Below are 17,618 nucleotides of genomic sequence, written 5' to 3'. Positions count from 1 at the left end.
GGTTCTCTACTTGCTCCTGGGATATGTGTGGCTAAAGGTTCATCTGGGAATAGTATGTCACCCCAAAAAAATTCTGCAGTCTGACCACAGCTATCTTTTTTCCCCATGCTTTCTCAAGAGAAAGCAACTAAGCTTCTTGGGTGTATGTTCCAAGCTTTGTGATACAAAGTATGTGATGCAGAATGGCCTATAAAATAAACCCAGATATGGGTTGTAAACATCAAAACAATTTATCTCACCAATAACATACAAAATACTTGGTGTTTGCTACCAGAAAAGTGAGTTGAAGAGTACACCCCACTTCAGAGGAATTATCCTGTGGAATAGCAAACAATGACACCCTTGAATTATTCCACAGTTATTTTGATTTCAACAGATTTACGAGGTGAAACAACATCTGAGGAAGGTAACATTTATTGCATTAGATTTTTCGTGATATAAAATATAGTTTCCTTTCTTCTCTAGGCACAGAAGTATAGTATCAATGTAACTACCCTACTGAAAAAAGCAAAACAGTGACATTCCAAGGTTCAGCTATTACCTTTCTGGTTTACATACTCAGTTTTAGCTCCATACATTTAAGAATTGGTATTACAGACCCTTCCTTGTGGCACAGAGAAACCGAAATTGGTAATTTACTGCTATTAAAATATTTAATTTCTGTCTCTTTTCAGTATTATTGTAGCATTAGAAATTTTAGAACAAAATGCAAGAGTGAATATAGGTGAGTCCTATTTTAATCCATGTGAGTTTCAAGCCTCAAATATCTCCTGATAAAGAGTAATAAAGGGAAAATAATATACAGTTTATTCCACTAGCACAACCATTTCCCAAACATTTCTCCACTGCTGGAACAACATAAATATCTAAAAATATGTTTGTGTGCTATTTCCTTCCAGGGATGCAAATATGTCATCAACTGTATTATTCACTGGAGATGGCCCATTTGTCACCATCACCAAAGAAGCTAACCACAGCCTAATATTTACAGAGAGGTGGGTAGAGTGAAGTTTCTTCCTCATACAAAGGATATCTTAAAAGTGTGTTGGTGATCATTTATACACTAATATCGAGCTCAAGTTTATCTGAGAGGTAACACGATTCTGTATGAGATCTGGAATAGGTTTTATTCTCTGCCTACTGCTGAATTCTGCCTAACTGGGAGACCCATTCTTCCCCATTGCATTCTTGTCCATCTATTCTACATTGATAGAGACTTGCTACATTTTTAGCTAGCATTTGAACTTAAGTGAAGTTTTTTACAGATTTACCCTGGAAATTATAAATATGGCTATTTTTACAAAACATTTATTATCTAGAAATCTCGAAATTATGAATATATAATATAGTAGAAGATTTTAAATGGAATGGGATTCACCCATGTTTATACAGTAGTTATCACAGTAGGCTCTCTCTCTAATCAATAAAGAAAAATAAGCACTCTGAATTGCAATCACCCAGGTATCTCTTGAAATGTGGTTAAGTCACATTCTATTATCCACTGACTTTATTGATACAGACTTAGGGCTAAATGTGGATTGCTAAAGTAAGCAATCCATAGACAGGTATCTACATATAGACAAATTAGTCTAACACAAAAATTACTTCTCCAGGTTTAGAACTGAATCATTAGAAGAGATGATCCTCAAAATCTATCTCATTATATTCTAATCTTTCTCAGTCCAAATAACAGCTGAAGTGATTCCAAAGGGTCCTACAAACTGGTAGAGTTTCTAGTACGTTAAATGAAACGTTAGCACAGGATTATATTCTCAGGAAATTCTGGGATTTACGGTACACCTCCAAAAGGAGAAAAGCTTGCCATCATCAAATAAAACAAAAATATAATGACTTCAATTACTGTCTTTCTGCTTATGAGAGGGCTTATTACACATATTTTCCTGGAATCCCACCAAAAGCACTGAGGCAGAAAATTGCCATGTAATTGCTAAAATGTTGAAACCATGTTGAAGATGGCAAGAGTCCATGTACTTTCAGGTTTCCTTTATAAACATACCACGTAGTAGCATGGGAGAAAATTCCTAAATTTCTATGCTGTATTTTATTTACAAACCCCCAAAAACCCCAAACATTTTATGGTCTAATTCTACTCTCTTCACCCCAAATATTTCTCTTTCTCACTGGGAGTGAAAGTACCTTAAAATAATGGAATATCATTGCAAGCTATTTTTCTTTTTTCTTGAGTGTCTGACTAAACCAGCATTACCGCAAGAGATCTTAAAGGGCAGTAATGATTTAAAGATGTCTTCTGTTAAAATCTACTAAACACTAAAAAGTGATTAATGCAGGAGGAAATGGAATAAGTTAATTCATCTTAGTTGTATTTCTGCTGCAGAAATAGGTACCTTCTACCATGTTTCATCTGGACAGCTGATAGGAATCATTTTACAGGGTGACACCATCACAGATTCGCACACTTTTTTTGTACATATAATGAATGATAGAAAGATCACACAGATTTGATAATTTAAAAAAAAAAAAAACCAAACCCAAAACTAATTAACTGGTAATCAAATTATAAAATGCATTTCTCACACTGTCTTTGGTCTTTATTCAAACTATAACTATAACTACCATTGCTGCAAAGCAGGGCACACAGAATAGGGCTTGGAAGTTGCAGTGTCAGAGACAGCGAAGCTGTTCTCCCATGCCCCTTGGGTAATGCATTTCTTGGCAGGAAAGCTTTGTTACGGGGCAGCATCCTGCCTTGAAGATACCCGTGAACAGTTTCCACAGGCATAACTGCTTTTGCCAGTCGTAAGTTAAGATCATACTCACAGAGATCCCAACGGTTCCAGATACCCACCCAACATGCTACTTCATAGATGACACTCAAGACAGGCACGTAGTGTGGCTATTCAGGACATGCAGTAGCTGTTGCCTTTTGGACTTCCCTGTGCTGACCAAGTGGCAGCTGAGGACTGGTGAACTGATGTGCAGGCAAGGAAGGAGGTTTCATACTGGGAGATAGCTTCACAAAGAAGAAAGAGCAGAGCCCTGTGAAGTAATTTCTACTAAAGCAATCAGTAGGTACTGGTGGTGAGACCAACACCCTCATTACATGCAACTCCCTACTTCAACATTCAAAAATAAGGATAAATCTGACATGTTGGATGTTATTTTGGCTCATTTATGCATCCGAGAGAAAGCATACCATTTCATAAAGGAGCTAATACACAATCCCACTGAGGACCCTTTCAAAGCCTACGGAGGCATATTGATTAAAAGTTATTTAATTGCTATACATTTTATGTAGTAGATAGCATTGGTTTGCTGCTGGTTTATGCATTTCTGGTTGTCCTACTTGACGTTCATCTCACCACCAATGGACACCCTTATGAAGTCAATACAGATTTGAATTGAAATGACATAAATTGGTTTCCACTTATTAAATTACAGATTTAAAATTATGCACCTGTGTTGAAGTGGAAAATGGCCATGTAAGACTATTGGCTGGAGGCATATCTCATTCTTACCCCCTTTATAGTGAAGATTTAACTGGGAAGGTGTGGGGTGGTTACAGTTCCCACTTGCCCTTTTGGCACCACTATGCCATTGCAAAACTGCTGGGTCACATCATGCATTATTTCTGTCACTACAGGCACCAAATTTTAGAGCAAATACAGTGAGGGATACATAGTGCATATCGGTCTGGGAGGGGAAGTCTTATGAGGAGAGGCTGAATTCCCTTGGTTAGTACAGCCTGGAGAAAAGGAGACTGAGGGGAGACCTCATCATGGTCTGTGGCTTCCTGACGAGGGGGAGCAAAGGGGCAGGTGCGGATCTCCTCTCTTTAGTGACCAGTGGTAGAACCTGAGGGAATGATATGAAGCTGCGACAGGGGAGGTTTAGATTGGATGTTATGAAGAGGCTCTTTACTGAGAGGGTGGTTGGGCACAGGAACAGGCTCCCCAGGGAAGTGGTTGGTTGCAGCACCGAGCTTGGCTGAGCTCAAGAAGCGTCCGGACGATGCGCTTAGTCCCATGCTCTGACCTGGCTGGCCCTGTGTGGAGCCAGGAGTTGGACTCGATGATCTTGATGGGTCCCTTCCAACTCAGCATATTCTATGATTCTTTATTTAGAGTACCCTTCCCTTTTTCTATTTTAAAATTATGTGGAAATCCATACTGTGAAATAGCCATTGGCAGACATGTTTTCTTTTCTTTGATCCATTTCTCTGTGTATCGGGTGTAAATTGTTAGCGCACACACTGTCTCAAGTGTTCAGATTCATTACCAGCTACAAAGATAATCTTAAAACCTCTGGGTATCAGAAATGCTTGAGTAGTTTTGAACTGTGGCCTTGTGCTCTTCAGACTCTGGATTTGTATCTCTGCTAAATAATTTCTAACCCTGTATATGCAGCTCTATGTTTTGCAGTGCACTACAATCTTAGTAAAAAGATACAGCCATACCAAACTAACATCTGAAATTCTTTGGTCACACTGATCTCTAGTGGTAAGGTACTGAAACGATCTCAAAAAGTAGAAAAAATACCATATTCCACTACAATTTTACTGAGAACCTGTCACAGACAGAGGACTCATTTCCCTAATACAAAAGGGGAGTCTACTTTTTTTCCCATAAAATACACAAATTAAGTGTCCGTTGAAGAGGAACACAAACATTTAATACACATACATTAATGTTGTACATTTATAATTGAAATGTAATTAAAATATGTAGGTCAAAATATTACAGTTAACAGTTTGATACTGATAGACTAATGTACTTGCATATATAAGCACTTTTTTTATATGTGTGTGTGTATGTATATTTAACAGTCATTTAGCATTACCTGGTGTGTAGATACTTGTGATTTAATTGCACTTTCATTCTAGAGAATACTGTTTGAACAACCTGGTGGTTCATCTGCAATGTAACATTAAACGTAAGTACACATACCCTGGGAATATTTCACACAGAAATCAAATTGTTCAGTCCATAAAGCCTAATGTTTATAGTTTGAATTGAAAGGTTAGGAAATGGACTATAAAAGCCATACTTGTAATGATATAAACACAGGAAAATTTATAGTCTTCACTTGTTTTCAGAGTTAAGTATACACTAGAGATGGGTCTATACTGAAAACATGTATATAAAAAATCCAGAAGGTGTGAGGAGAGAACACATCTAAATCCAAGTTATAAAGTGGCATCTCGATTTCAGCTATAAAACACCAAACGTTTTCCACAGTAATAGTATTCTTGAATAGCAGTCAGACACTACAAAGGCTATTTTTCCAAGAGTATTAGCTAATTTAATAAAACATACTGTATCACCCTAAAAATCTACTTTTTTTTTTTTTTAAATAAATTTATTCTTTTAGCTTGTGGAAAACACCTGGTAACTCAGAACAACGGAACGAGGATTGTAGGTGGAAGCGATGCCAGGATTGAGGCTTGGCCTTGGATAGTTTCACTCCATTTTAATTCCAGACCCGTTTGTGGAGCTTCCCTTGTCAGCGACGAATGGCTGGTGACAGCAGCACACTGTGTCTATGGGTAACGTTCGCTGCGCTGGCGGGCTAACACCGTCCGGTACTTCCACAGCAGGCAGGCATCCGAATGGCAGATAGCTGTCAGTAAAGCTGGGCTGAAGCATGACCTCAGCTGTCAGTCAATCCCAACACACCTTCAAAGGATCACACTGCAGTCACTGGGGACTGGCACTTTCCACAGGGTTTCTAGGTGTTTGCTTTACAGTGAAATTAGTATAAATTCACTCTTTCTCTCCGCGGACCCCAGGGCATCTTTCCAACTAGCTGCGACGGCCACGTGACATGCATGCCATGCCACTTGTGATATGTGCAGGTTTGCTAAGGAGGCATCACATCATGAAAAATTTGTGACACAGATATAAAAAACTAATAAGTAGTTCACTGTTTAATTACTGTGTTTTGAATCACCTGTGGGCTCAGATAAAGGCTGCTTTCTGCTCGGTCCTTACTTTAAAGCAGAGAATCACGGAACTAAGCAGCATTTTCTGAACAATGAAGAATTGCACTTTAAATATAAGGTATTAATACTGAGCATTTGCACTTAACCTGTAATTATTGTGAGACTCCATTAAGTAGTTGAATCTCTGCCAGTGGCATAAAGGATGACATCATACCTCATAAAGGTTAACCCAGTGTCGCCTGTTCCTCCCGTGTATTATCATAGATGGATCAAGATTTACTGTGCATCATTGGAATGAATCTTGATTTATGCGCATCGATTAAGCAATATTGGATATCCTCTAGATGGTGTTAATGGTACCACTGAAAGAAGCAATGCATATTTAAATATGCATTTTCTAGGCTTGGCTTCCATAACATCTACAATAAAAACAAGCGCTGCAGAAGACACCTAGAAACTGGAATGGCAAAAAAAGAAACATTAATATTCAAAATCACGGTAGAGCTTTCATTATGAATAGCTAAGTAGTAAGGCAGTGAAGACTATGCCAGTACATTAAAGCTGCCTCATTGCATGACGGGAGCTATATTCCACACAAAAGACACTGAAATGAGAAGGATCAAGCTGCTTTAGTTTTCACACAATAAATCCACACCTGTCTTGGTACTTCCTTTTCACTTAAATCACCTTTCTGTTTTCCCTTAAATCTCATTTTATCAAGTGGGAGCTTGTGGCTTCACACCCTAGTTCTGAGCATTTAACTTAAATGCTCGTAGTTTCGAACAAGATAACCCCTTGATGTCAAACCAAAACTTCATCAGAAACCAATTCCGTACATCAGTCAGGCCAAAAACATACTCCTGAAACTATGAACTGGTTGATTAAAAAATAGAAAATAATTAAGTTCTCTAAGTTAAATACAGCCTCAAACCAGCATGTGTAGCTCAGCAAATAAAAAGCAGTAGATTGTCATACTTTGGTTTAGCATATCTTTTTTGATTTAAATGAAAAAATTAAGAGACCAATTTTCTGATTCTATGAACTGCATCATTTTCAACATCTTAGACCTCTTATTCTTTAGATATTCCGTAATAATTTTCTAACTGGGACCGATATTAATTGCCTGGTGGGCAGTCAGCAGTATTCTTCACAGTGTTTAAAAAGCTGTAATAATTTAGTTAATGTATTTACCACCTCTGCACTACTGTCTCATTAATCCTTTATAAATAATGCATTATAAACTTATCATTAAAAAAAAATCAACCACTAATTTTTACAGTGTGGATGTTAAAGATAGTATCACTATCACAAAGCTGTAACTGCATCTGCGGCAGTCTATTTGTTTTGACAAAATGTGCAAGCGCTATGAATTAACATGAGGTTAAAGGTTAGCATTTTACCCAACATGTTTTTCAAAACTTTCATTACTCTGTCATAACTGTGAGTATTCCTTTGCAACTTCTAGGAGGCAATTAAACCCATCCCAATGGAAAGCATTTCTTGGCCTGTACGACCAATCAGACACGTCACAGCCTTCAACGGTCATTCGAAACATCGACCAAATAATTATGAATCCTCATTACATAAAGCGTACCAAAGACAGTGACATTGCTCTCATGCACCTTCAATACAAAGTGCAATTTACAGGTGAGCTGGGCTTTTTTCCCCACGGAACAGATTTACTCTGTGATGCCAAGTCCCGACTGTGCTAAGCATATGAGGCTGGTGGGGTGCTGGGACGTTCTTTACAACCTAATCATTCTGGAGTCGGTCCAGTACTTCCTCACCCAAAAAAGTGGGTTTGTATTAATGAACACACTCTTATGTGACTTCATAAAAATGTGCATACAGGGAAGAGGCTGAAATTGATCACTCAATTTTCATTCACAGATTACATACAACCTGTCTGCTTACCAGAGAAATCCCAACAGTTTTTACCGGGAATGTACTGCTCCATTGCTGGCTGGGGTACTATCAGGAGTGAAGGTGGGTCATCTGCTTGGGAAGTTATGACAGGCATGAAGCCATGAGGGAAATTTGATCCTGATTCCACACTGTTTGTTAAGGTTGAGTAGTTTAGAGAGGTACTCCTCCATATGAAAATTTGGGAACTATTCCCCTCCACTCTTCCTTCTCTAAAGCACAGTAATGAGTTATTTATTAGAAAAAAATATACATATCTGAGATCATTAAAATATGAAAGAAACTTATTGCATCTCCTTAGAAGTTACGAAAACTACTTTTCTCAACATGAAATGTGTACATCTTATTTCCAGGTATTGGGTGGGGAAGAGGAAGATTAGTCTTTCTGACAACATGTAAATGATTTTCCCCAGAAGTCAAACATACTGACTGTAGTGTGACATGTATGTATGTTCTGTGTGTATACCACATGCTCCAGATTTGGAGTCTCTGTGAAATACTAAACATGCCATTTCACTTCCACAGTTACTTGCATGGATTTGTTTCTCCATTTTTGGAATAAATTTGCATTTAAAATTTTGGGTAGGAACTGGTAACTGGAATTTTTATAAAGACTTTAAATAGTAAATCAAAGTTACACAATGAATAGTGAGGAAACATTGGACAATCCAAGCTCCTAAGCCCTTAATTATCCCTTACATCTCCCCACAGTGAGTTCACAGTCATCAATTTTAGTAATCTTGATTTAATTATAACCAAATTCAGCCCCATTACACAAATGAAAGACAGGATTCAGCTAATGAGTACCATTTAATCAGTGACTGTGTTACAGGGGTGTAAGCCTGAATAATACAGTGGTGAGGAAGGGCCTCCTGCTGCTCCATAGCGTGCCCAGCATGCTGGAACAGGAATAAAACCATCGGTGTTCTAAGTGGTATGTACACATATATTACAGCAGGTAAATGGACTTTGTATTTTCATCAGGTCCCACTTCAGATATATTGCAAGAAGCAGAGGTTCCTCTCATTTCAAATGAAAAATGCCAACAATGGATGCCGGAATATAATATTACTGAGAACATGATCTGTGCGGGTTACGACATAGGAGGAGTAGATTCCTGTCAGGTAAATACAAGTGACTTATTTCCACTGCTAGCATATACTACATCTAATTGCTGAATAAAATGCTCCCTGATCCTCCAGCCATTAAAATCAGGACAGTCACAGTCCATGAATGTAATTTCTACTCCCATTGAATTCTTCATCAGGATACAAGTTGAAAATATAAAAATCTGTGTTGTACCATCTTTACGTAAACAACAACAGAGGGAGAAAAGGACTGGAAATTTTCTGCATGAAGCTTTGAATAATTACTGCTGAATAATTCCAGGAAGGAAAGAGGGACATGCTTAGGGAAAAGCAGAGTACAGAGAAATAAATGCCAAATAGATTGAAGTCTCGGAAATGCCTCGTGCAGGGAAAGAGAGAGAGACCGCACGCGCGCGTGCGGAAGCAGTGATACTTTTTCCCAGAATCTGCAGACTCAGGGGTCTAAGTGGATGCCACAGTATTTTTGGAGAGGTTACCTTTCTGCATTGATCTCATATGCAGATTCCTGGGGATCTAGTTTTTATCCATTCCAGCATTGCTTACAATATATTGTTTCTCAACATAATCAGAGTTGGATGTCAGATAATTTTTCCTTCAGCAATATGGAGTTTATGGCATGGAGACTGGCTGGTTCTCCTCAAGTCTGATGAGGAGCATTCTCATGTAATTGTTCTTGCCTTGCTCTCACAACCCAAGCCTTCATCAGGTGCATTGACTTTGGCTAGAAAGAAGAGTGTATGCAAGCCTAATTTCAAACGCCATTCCCTTAGCCTCCACGGCTTTCCTCTTTCATTTATGCCTTCTGAACCTCATACTGAAAAAAAAATAAAAGCAGTGTAGCACCATAGGCTGATATAGACTACAAGTGACCAGCGTTGTGATCAATGACCATTCAACCATGAGCAAAGACAAACAATTGAGTCTTGATAGCTCTTCAGCCTTTAGGCTGCTGTCACAGCCTTTGAACTTTTGAGGATGCTCTAAAGTTATGGGCAGAAGTATTTTAATGGCCAAGTGCTTGCAGAACTCTCCCTTAAAGAACAATTCACAGGGCTATGAGAAGACAAAACTATAACTGTTTCAGCTAACTCAACAGACAACAAAAAGCAGTCACTGTTTTCTTTCTCATCAAGACATGGTTGACTCATCCCCCACTCAGGCAGTGGGATGAAACAAATTTGGCCTCCCGTGCTCTATTGCAATGCTACATCTTCTAAACTATTGGGAAGGAGGTGTGAGAAAAGGACACCTCTTCTGGCCATCTTGCCATCTTTTTCTCTAAAGTTGAAATTGCAGAAACTCTGGTGTGACTGAAAATAGAACAATATTTGGGCTGAATGGACTCAACTAAAAATAACCCTACACATTTACAAAGGCTTTGTGAAAGATGAAGGACTAAATGTAAAAGCAATAAGCAAAAAAAACCCATTTGAAACCCAGTCCTGTATTGAAAGACTGATACAGAGTTTAAGATCACATCTTTGAAAAAAAACAAAAAAACCAGAAAGGAGACAGATTTATCTTTCCACATGGAAAAAAATCATATTTATCTTACTTCAGCTGCCCAAAATATAAAGGAATCCAATGTCCATCTGTAAGGCTCAACATGAACAAAAGATCATAAGCAGGCTCTGCTTCAGAGTTGACACTGTCACTTTTAACTCTTGAATTTCATATTGCAGGGAGATTCAGGTGGTCCTCTGACAACTGAAGATGGTCACAAGTGGTTTTTGGTTGGTGTAACATCATTTGGCCATGAGTGTGCACTTCCCGAACGACCAGGAGTGTATGCTCGAGTCACCATGTTTGCAGACTGGATCAAAGAAATCATCTATTAGCTTGATATTTTTTAATGATACGAATTAAAGTTTGAAAGCAAACCGTTGTATAATGATGTAAGCTAGACTGGCATCCCAATCTCACAGTTCGAGAAACTGAATAACTATTTAAATTTTGGGGAGAAAATTACTAACTGAGAACTCCATTACCAATTGAAAGCTGTATTTCAAAATAGATGCTTTGGGGTTTTTTAATCAATAGCTTTAGCACTTTACTACTTCTTTTATATGAGACCCCGGGGAAACAGTTTCTTTGGATGCCAGTGCATTACACGCACAGTGGAGGCTGCACAAAATATGGGCAGTTTAAAAAGAAAAAAAAAACAAAACCAAAAAACCCACAAAAAAACCCAAAACTGCAAATGCCTTATTGAAAAATGGTCTGAATTATTAATCTCAGTCTCAACACCACCCAGTTTTATGTTTCCCGCTGTCTTTCTCAACATGCATTTTCATTTCAATGCATAGCTGGCTCTCCTCGGTAATCTCAGCACGGATTGGCGCGGAGGCACGCGCTATCGGTTTGGACTGCACTTACGGGAGTTCCTCCAGTCTTGCAGAAAGCTCTGGAATGAGGTTTATGGATTGTGCGTAAAGGCTGATCGTGTTTCATGCTGCCTTCTAATGAATAAACTGAAAGCAAGCCAGAAGTTCTCTCCTGTGTAATTCATTTGGAATTAATAGAGTTAAATAAGGATTGAATGTAGCTTTTTAGTTCTCTTTTAAGGCAAGTGTTTCAACAATTATTCAAGTGGTTACAGACATGTGCTTATGTCCACCCAAGCACAGACCTGCAATACTGCAACTTCTCTCAGAAAAACTAATGGTTTTTAAGCCATCTGACAATGAGGAGTATGGGCTGTTCCTGGTGAATAAAAAGTAACAAGGTTCTTTTGATACATCATTTTTTCTGTACTGGTGACTCAATATTGATTTTGGGCTTTATATAACAATTATCACAGTAGCTTGTTACAGCATTCTAAATGGGAAAGAATATGAAGAAAAAAGGGGAGGGGGGGATATCTCCTTGACCTCTTTTCTAAATAGGTTTCTTTTAACACACAATTATGTACTTGTGGAAATGCCTTAAAGTCGATGGTCTCTTAGTGCAGTACGCTGCCTTTCGTTTGGTTCTTCCTTCAGCCTAGTGTAGGAATTTAGCTTTTTTTTATTATTATTCCAAAGTACTGCATGAAAATACAAAGCACATTCCAACCTCCCTCGTGCACACATCTACACCTACACGCACAGCCGCGTGGTGTCTGCACGGGGCTCCCGCGCTGGGTGCTCGCAGCGCTGAACGCAGATCAGGTGTGCCAGAAATACCAGGGTAGCTCAGAAACACAGCCTGACAGTCACTGGTGGAAAAATACCAACTCCCAAACCATTTTCAGGTCTTCGTAACTGTTAAAGGACTGGATCCGGCCAAGATACTTATCTTTATCAATGCCTCTGTGACCACAAGGAACAGAGACAGGTGTAAGTAAGCCAGAGAGAAGATAAAAGGTAAAAAGACACATTCTTTCATGCAAACCCCACAGTTTTTAACATTAAAAATGTTAAAGTTGCAAATCCTTGTGGATTACTGCTTCTCCCGTTTCTTTCCTTCACTTCAAAACAGCCACTGAAAATAAAGTGCATTCTACTATCGGTATAAATTGATTTGGATGAAGTAATTACATTGAAATACTTAATTAAAATGTGTCATGATTTCTCCATTATTTATGATACATGACTACTGGAAGTGGTGTTTCAGTCTGTTAATGAAATACAAGAGCCAACTCAAAGCAGATCCAGTCACCAGAAAATGTGCTTCCCAGAAATACAGTGATGTGCTCTTATTTATGGGTATTTTTCTGCTTCCCAAAATGCAAAGCATAGATGTATCTTGAGTTACACAATAATAAACCAACCCCCTAGACTAAAATACTTCCTGCTGTAAACTCTGGTATACAAACATATAAATAATATAGACCAGTATAATTAAAAATAAACATTATTTCGACTAATTTATGTCTAGATTAATATAATCTCAACTGAGCACATTCTGGCCTTCATTCAGCATCCAGTATTTCCATTGCCTGCACATTAACCTGTGAAGAAACCAGTCGCTATGATGTTAAATCACGTGTGCGCCACGGATATTGTCAACTGCATCACAGTTCCAAGGTGCTCTGAAAGAGAGGGTGGAAGCTCGGTGCTGGCTGACACTTGCTTGCACCCGAAAAAGGTTAAAAGATTAAAGAAGGAAAGAAGAGCTTTTTCTTTCAGAAGCTTCTTGCTTGCGAAAGGCCAAGATCACAACAGAAAACAATAAAAACTTTATTCCTAAGGGAAAATAGAAGGGGGTGGGAGCATGATGGTTTCAAAATCCCAAACTGAAGTCATGCCACCCAACCACCAGAGGGCTAGCTAAGGAGGCGTCCTGTTTGTCCTTCAGCTCCTTGCCTCACCTACTGCTGCCTTCTGGAAGAGAGTCAGACAGTTAGCAGCAGCAAATGTGGTCACTGCAGGCCAACAAGCTTATTCAAAGGGGCTCCAGTTGATGAAGTCTTTCCTTTCTCCAGTCTATAGATCTTTATGTGAATATGAAGGACAGAGGATTGAGGGGGATTTGGTTTTTTCTTTTTTAATTGCAGTTCTGATGACACCAATGGACCACATCACATAAATACCTGCTGTTGTTTTTCTGGATTCTCTAAGCCCAAACAAAACCCAAAGGAAGCATCACCATAAAGTCAATTTCTAATTTAATCTGCACACCGTTCTGCAGTCCTCTACCCAGGATTCTTAAGTTTCTTTACATTTTTTTTACTGATATCTAGGAACAACATTCTGATGAAGGAAGCCATTTCCTTTCCCTAAGCAGGTGATATATATTTTGTCCCAACAATGATTATTCCTGATGATTACATAGAGAGTCTGGGTATATTATTTAAAAAAGCATTGCATGCCACTTTCCATTCTTCCTTCACACAGAGTTTAAGACTGGTCCACGCTGCCACCTGCCCAGCAATCACCTTCACCCTGTGGGAAAGACATCTGAAAGGTATTTGCATTCTCCTAATTGCTGCGTGGAAATAATGCTTGGCACATTGATCATAATGTCAATGACTACACCTTTGCATATATTTTGGAAGCACAAAGTATGAGGAAATAGTTAATCCTTAAATTAAAGGGAGTTGAACCTTTAAGACAATAAAAAAGAACTAAATTTTTTACCGCAACTGTTCCCAAGAAAGAAGAATCTCTTCCCTCAGGTGAGTTAAGCAATACTTAAGTCAGGAGAAAAACAGATCTGGTGTTGGCAACCATGCAGGATCATAGTGTTTTTCTCTATTTATCATCACCACAAAAGAAATTGAAGTAAGGGATTGGGCAGAGAAATAAATTGTGAATGACTGGATAAAAGCTACAGAATATTTTAAGTAGGGATCACAATACTTAATCTGGACTACAGAAGAAAGCTTCTTTGAAGAGTAAGTAAAAAACACAGCATAACAGCAGCTTTAAGATGCTTTCAACAGTGCTCCAGGAATAGCACTGCACGGTTAGCACTAGCTGTATTAAACTTACAGAAGTGTTTTCTACACTCAGAAAAATGGATGCTCAATTGTCTGTGGACTCAAAGCTGCAGCCAGCACCAACCAGCACAGCACCAGCAGCCCAAGGAGTAACACAGTGGAGCTTCTGTCTCCCCCCAGCTCCCACCCAGGGGTAGCTCTGAATCTGGGTTAAGGTAAAGCCAGCTAGCTTGAACTCGTGCTCTTGAACTCTGGCTGCACCTGCAGCAAAACCACTTAAGTTTCTGCGATGGCACCGGACTGTCACCAACAAATCAGCCAGAGTGCTATTGCTGCTGCCCTGGGATCTGCTCCTAATGACTGGCAAAGCCTGTCCTGTGGCACAGAAAGCTCCTAAGGAACCAAAGAGAATGGACATTAATGATGTTAATAACATCTGTAAGAGAAGACTTTAAATGCATAAGGGTTACCTCTAGATTAGCTTTTCTAGCAATATTGTGATGGATCTATTGGTGCCACTTCCAAGAAAAGCCGTTTGTCTTCTCTTTGATCCAACATAACATGATTCCTGACAAACCATTAACTACCTTCACATGATCTTCAATGTCTTTTTTTCACTGATTTACTGAAACAAGTAATTTTAAACTGTTGTCCATTGTGATGATATTTTTTCCTCAGAAAAAATAAAAAATATTTTACTTAAATGACAACTAATGGCTGCCTTCAAAGGACACCTCATGAATATAATATCACTTGCCCAGTTATTTATGTTGACCTTGGACCAATATTGCATAATGTTATGGCCATTACCTGGCAAAGCAGATCCATTACATGACATCAAATGTCTTTTACGAATCTTTTCATCTTGCCACATCAGACCAGTGTCACAACGTGGCTACCTCTGCCAGTGGCCACATTAATATTTAATAAAATAATCTGTGTGCCTGAGGATCAAAAAGTGTGTTAAGTGTGCAAAAAATACTAAGCAAATGTTTTTGTATCAAACATTTATGCAAAGATAAATAATTGTTACACTGTAAAATCGTCTGTTCCATTTACAGTACATCAACTAGGTTACAATGCATGAGAGACTAAAGGAAACAAAGGGGGTTTGTATAACTACAAACAGTCTTAAAACCAATATACATTGTAGGTAATTCCCCATAAAAACTTCAAATGCTCCGTTCATTCCATTGCCTACAACTAGCTAACTTACGTCTCTTAGCAAAATAAACACATACCCTTTATTTAGCATGGCATATTTTGTTACTGAATTAATAATCCAACATTATATAAAAATGATCTGAACATTTGCCTCAAGGGGGAGCTTACAGTTCATTCTTGTAGATCCTTTGCGTTTTCAAGCCATTCCAAGCTAATGTTCTTTGACGACATTATAATACAGCCTGACTGCAAAATGTTGGGTTTTTGCTTTGTTTTCAGTCAGTAAATCCTTATACCTCCATGCTACTGTCCTTCCTAGGCGTCTTTGAAATCCATAGCGTGGACTGGTTTGGACTGGTTTTTGTTCTTCCTTTACTGAAAAATAAAAATATAAACTATTTTCAGTGCATGCATGCCTTAGCAGCCCTGATTCAAGGTTGTGATCAGACGTGGGTATTTCATCCCCTCTTTGAAGACCATCTTTGTTGCTTTCATAGCATAGGGTTCCCCATCCACAAAAGGCTCGTGCCCATGCTGCACCAGGCATAGTACTGCTGAGGTAAGCAACTGTCACCAAAGATACCAGACCACCCTGCTTAGCAGTGCTCCTTTGATGAACTGAAGCGTCTCGCCCCATGGGCTTTATTATTATTACTTATTTTTGGTTTTCAGTTCATGTTCATCCATACCTACTCATACAGGGTGGTCTTTTCAGAGAGGGCTGTGGTCACTGTTAGAGCAGGGTGGTGGGAGGCTGGGTGCTTCCATTGTCTGGGGGAAATTATGGGAGATGGGAACACACATGCCCCCAAGTCGACACCCAACATGCTCAGGGTGCAGCCCACCCACCCAGGGGGGCTATCATAACCCTGCCCACACACATCCTAAAGCTGCATCCCTGTGATCACAGTACACTAATGGGTGCCAGTGTGTACTGGTACACCAGAAAGCCTCTTCCCTTCAGGGCTTGACCTAACTTCTAATGAAGTAATGGCACATGAATCTGACTCCTGGCAATGAATGACTGGTAGAAAGCTTCCTTAGACCTAGTTTTCATTCCAAACTGTCAACAGTGGCTTTTGTGTTTACATGGGGTTTTTTTTCAATAGAAAAGATAAAACTGGGTTCAGAAGAACTTGCCCTGCAATGCTGCAAAAAAGCTCACTCTAATCTTTACAGGGAGCCCCGAGGTCACCCTGTGAGCAGAGCAGATGCCAGTCTCTCCACGTCTAGCACTTCTGCCACAAGATACCAGTCTCCCTTATTTAGATGGCAGAAGACAGTACACTGCAGCCTACTGGAAAGAAAAGGCCCATCACGAGCCACTGCAGCTGCAGTTCAATAGGAATGTGATAGCCTCTGGCCAGAATATCACATACTGATGCTCTTTTTCCAAGTAAGTAAAAACCAGAGGAGGAGAAGTAGCCCTACACAATTCCCTAAGTTGGAAACCCAACAGTCACACACATTTAGTTTTACTCCCTTTCTGGTGTGTAAACCTAAGTGAGTCTGAACTGATTTTAAAATGTTCTTTGAGGGAGCTGGACAGTAGAGTAGCTTTTAATCCCTCCAGACTTACCTCTGAAGTCCTACAAAGTAATGCATTATGTACCTGAGCCCATTGGAGTAATTGAAAAAAGGCTCCCATTGGTTTCAGTGGACTTTAGATCAGGCCACAACACTATAAACAAAGCAACTGCAATAAATCAAGTAGTTTCAGCACTTCTTTCTTTAAGAAACTGATTGACTACTTCCTTCCAGATTAATACAGGAGGATCAGGCATATTTTATAAATTGATGGTAAAATTCTGTGAATGGAGAGTCCTTGCCACGCAGCAGGAACAACTTCTCAATACCCTGGATTGGAACTGTAGCTGTATAAAAAGAGCTTATCTTCAGCAAACCTACACTGATTTTCAACAGCTATACATCTGCTTCAGGAGATAGGTTTTAGTAAGACAGGGAGAAAAGATGCAATAAATAGCTTAAGTGCGTTGCTGTTTTGACCATCAATGCAATGATAGAAACTGAGAAATATACCAGGTTGGAATTTAAACTTTCTGCAAGGCATTCAGATGATAATGGAGATGGGTCTTTGAAGCAGTTTCTCCTTGCTTCCCTGGAAGAAATGAAAGGGAGA

At 39.1% G+C, this 17,618-nt stretch overlaps 2 protein-coding genes across 3 annotated transcripts in view; one reads left to right on the top strand and one right to left on the bottom strand.

Moving 5' to 3' along the window:
- TMPRSS15 (transmembrane serine protease 15) overlaps positions 1-10,790 on the top strand; it is a gene marked incomplete at both ends in the record, with an annotated part of 58,521 nt that extends 47,731 nt beyond the window's left edge. Inside the window, 7 exons of the mRNA XM_084279154.1 lie at positions 900-995; positions 4,862-4,911; positions 5,350-5,524; positions 7,386-7,567; positions 7,811-7,906; positions 8,828-8,967; positions 10,635-10,790. Of these exons, the coding sequence (XP_084135280.1) occupies positions 900-995; positions 4,862-4,911; positions 5,350-5,524; positions 7,386-7,567; positions 7,811-7,906; positions 8,828-8,967; positions 10,635-10,790 (895 nt within the window). The remainder of the gene's footprint in view (positions 1-899; positions 996-4,861; positions 4,912-5,349; positions 5,525-7,385; positions 7,568-7,810; positions 7,907-8,827; positions 8,968-10,634) is intronic.
- Positions 10,791-15,648: 4,858 nt separating this feature from the next.
- The window catches only part of CHODL (chondrolectin), a gene marked incomplete at its 5' end in the record, with an annotated part of 29,126 nt that continues 27,156 nt past the window's right edge, over positions 15,649-17,618 (bottom strand). For both annotated transcript variants that reach the window (XM_084279365.1, XM_084279366.1), the window contains one exon: positions 15,649-15,853. In XM_084279365.1, the coding sequence (XP_084135491.1) occupies positions 15,769-15,853 (85 nt within the window). In that variant the 3' untranslated portion in view covers positions 15,649-15,768. The remainder of the gene's footprint in view (positions 15,854-17,618) is intronic.

This window comes from Gallinula chloropus (assembly GCF_964237585.1).
Source record: "Gallinula chloropus genome assembly, chromosome: 1".
Classification (NCBI taxonomy): domain Eukaryota; kingdom Metazoa; phylum Chordata; class Aves; order Gruiformes; family Rallidae; genus Gallinula; species Gallinula chloropus.
The sequence above is the reverse complement of the archived record's forward strand: the minus strand, read 5'-3'. Positions and strand labels throughout refer to the sequence as shown.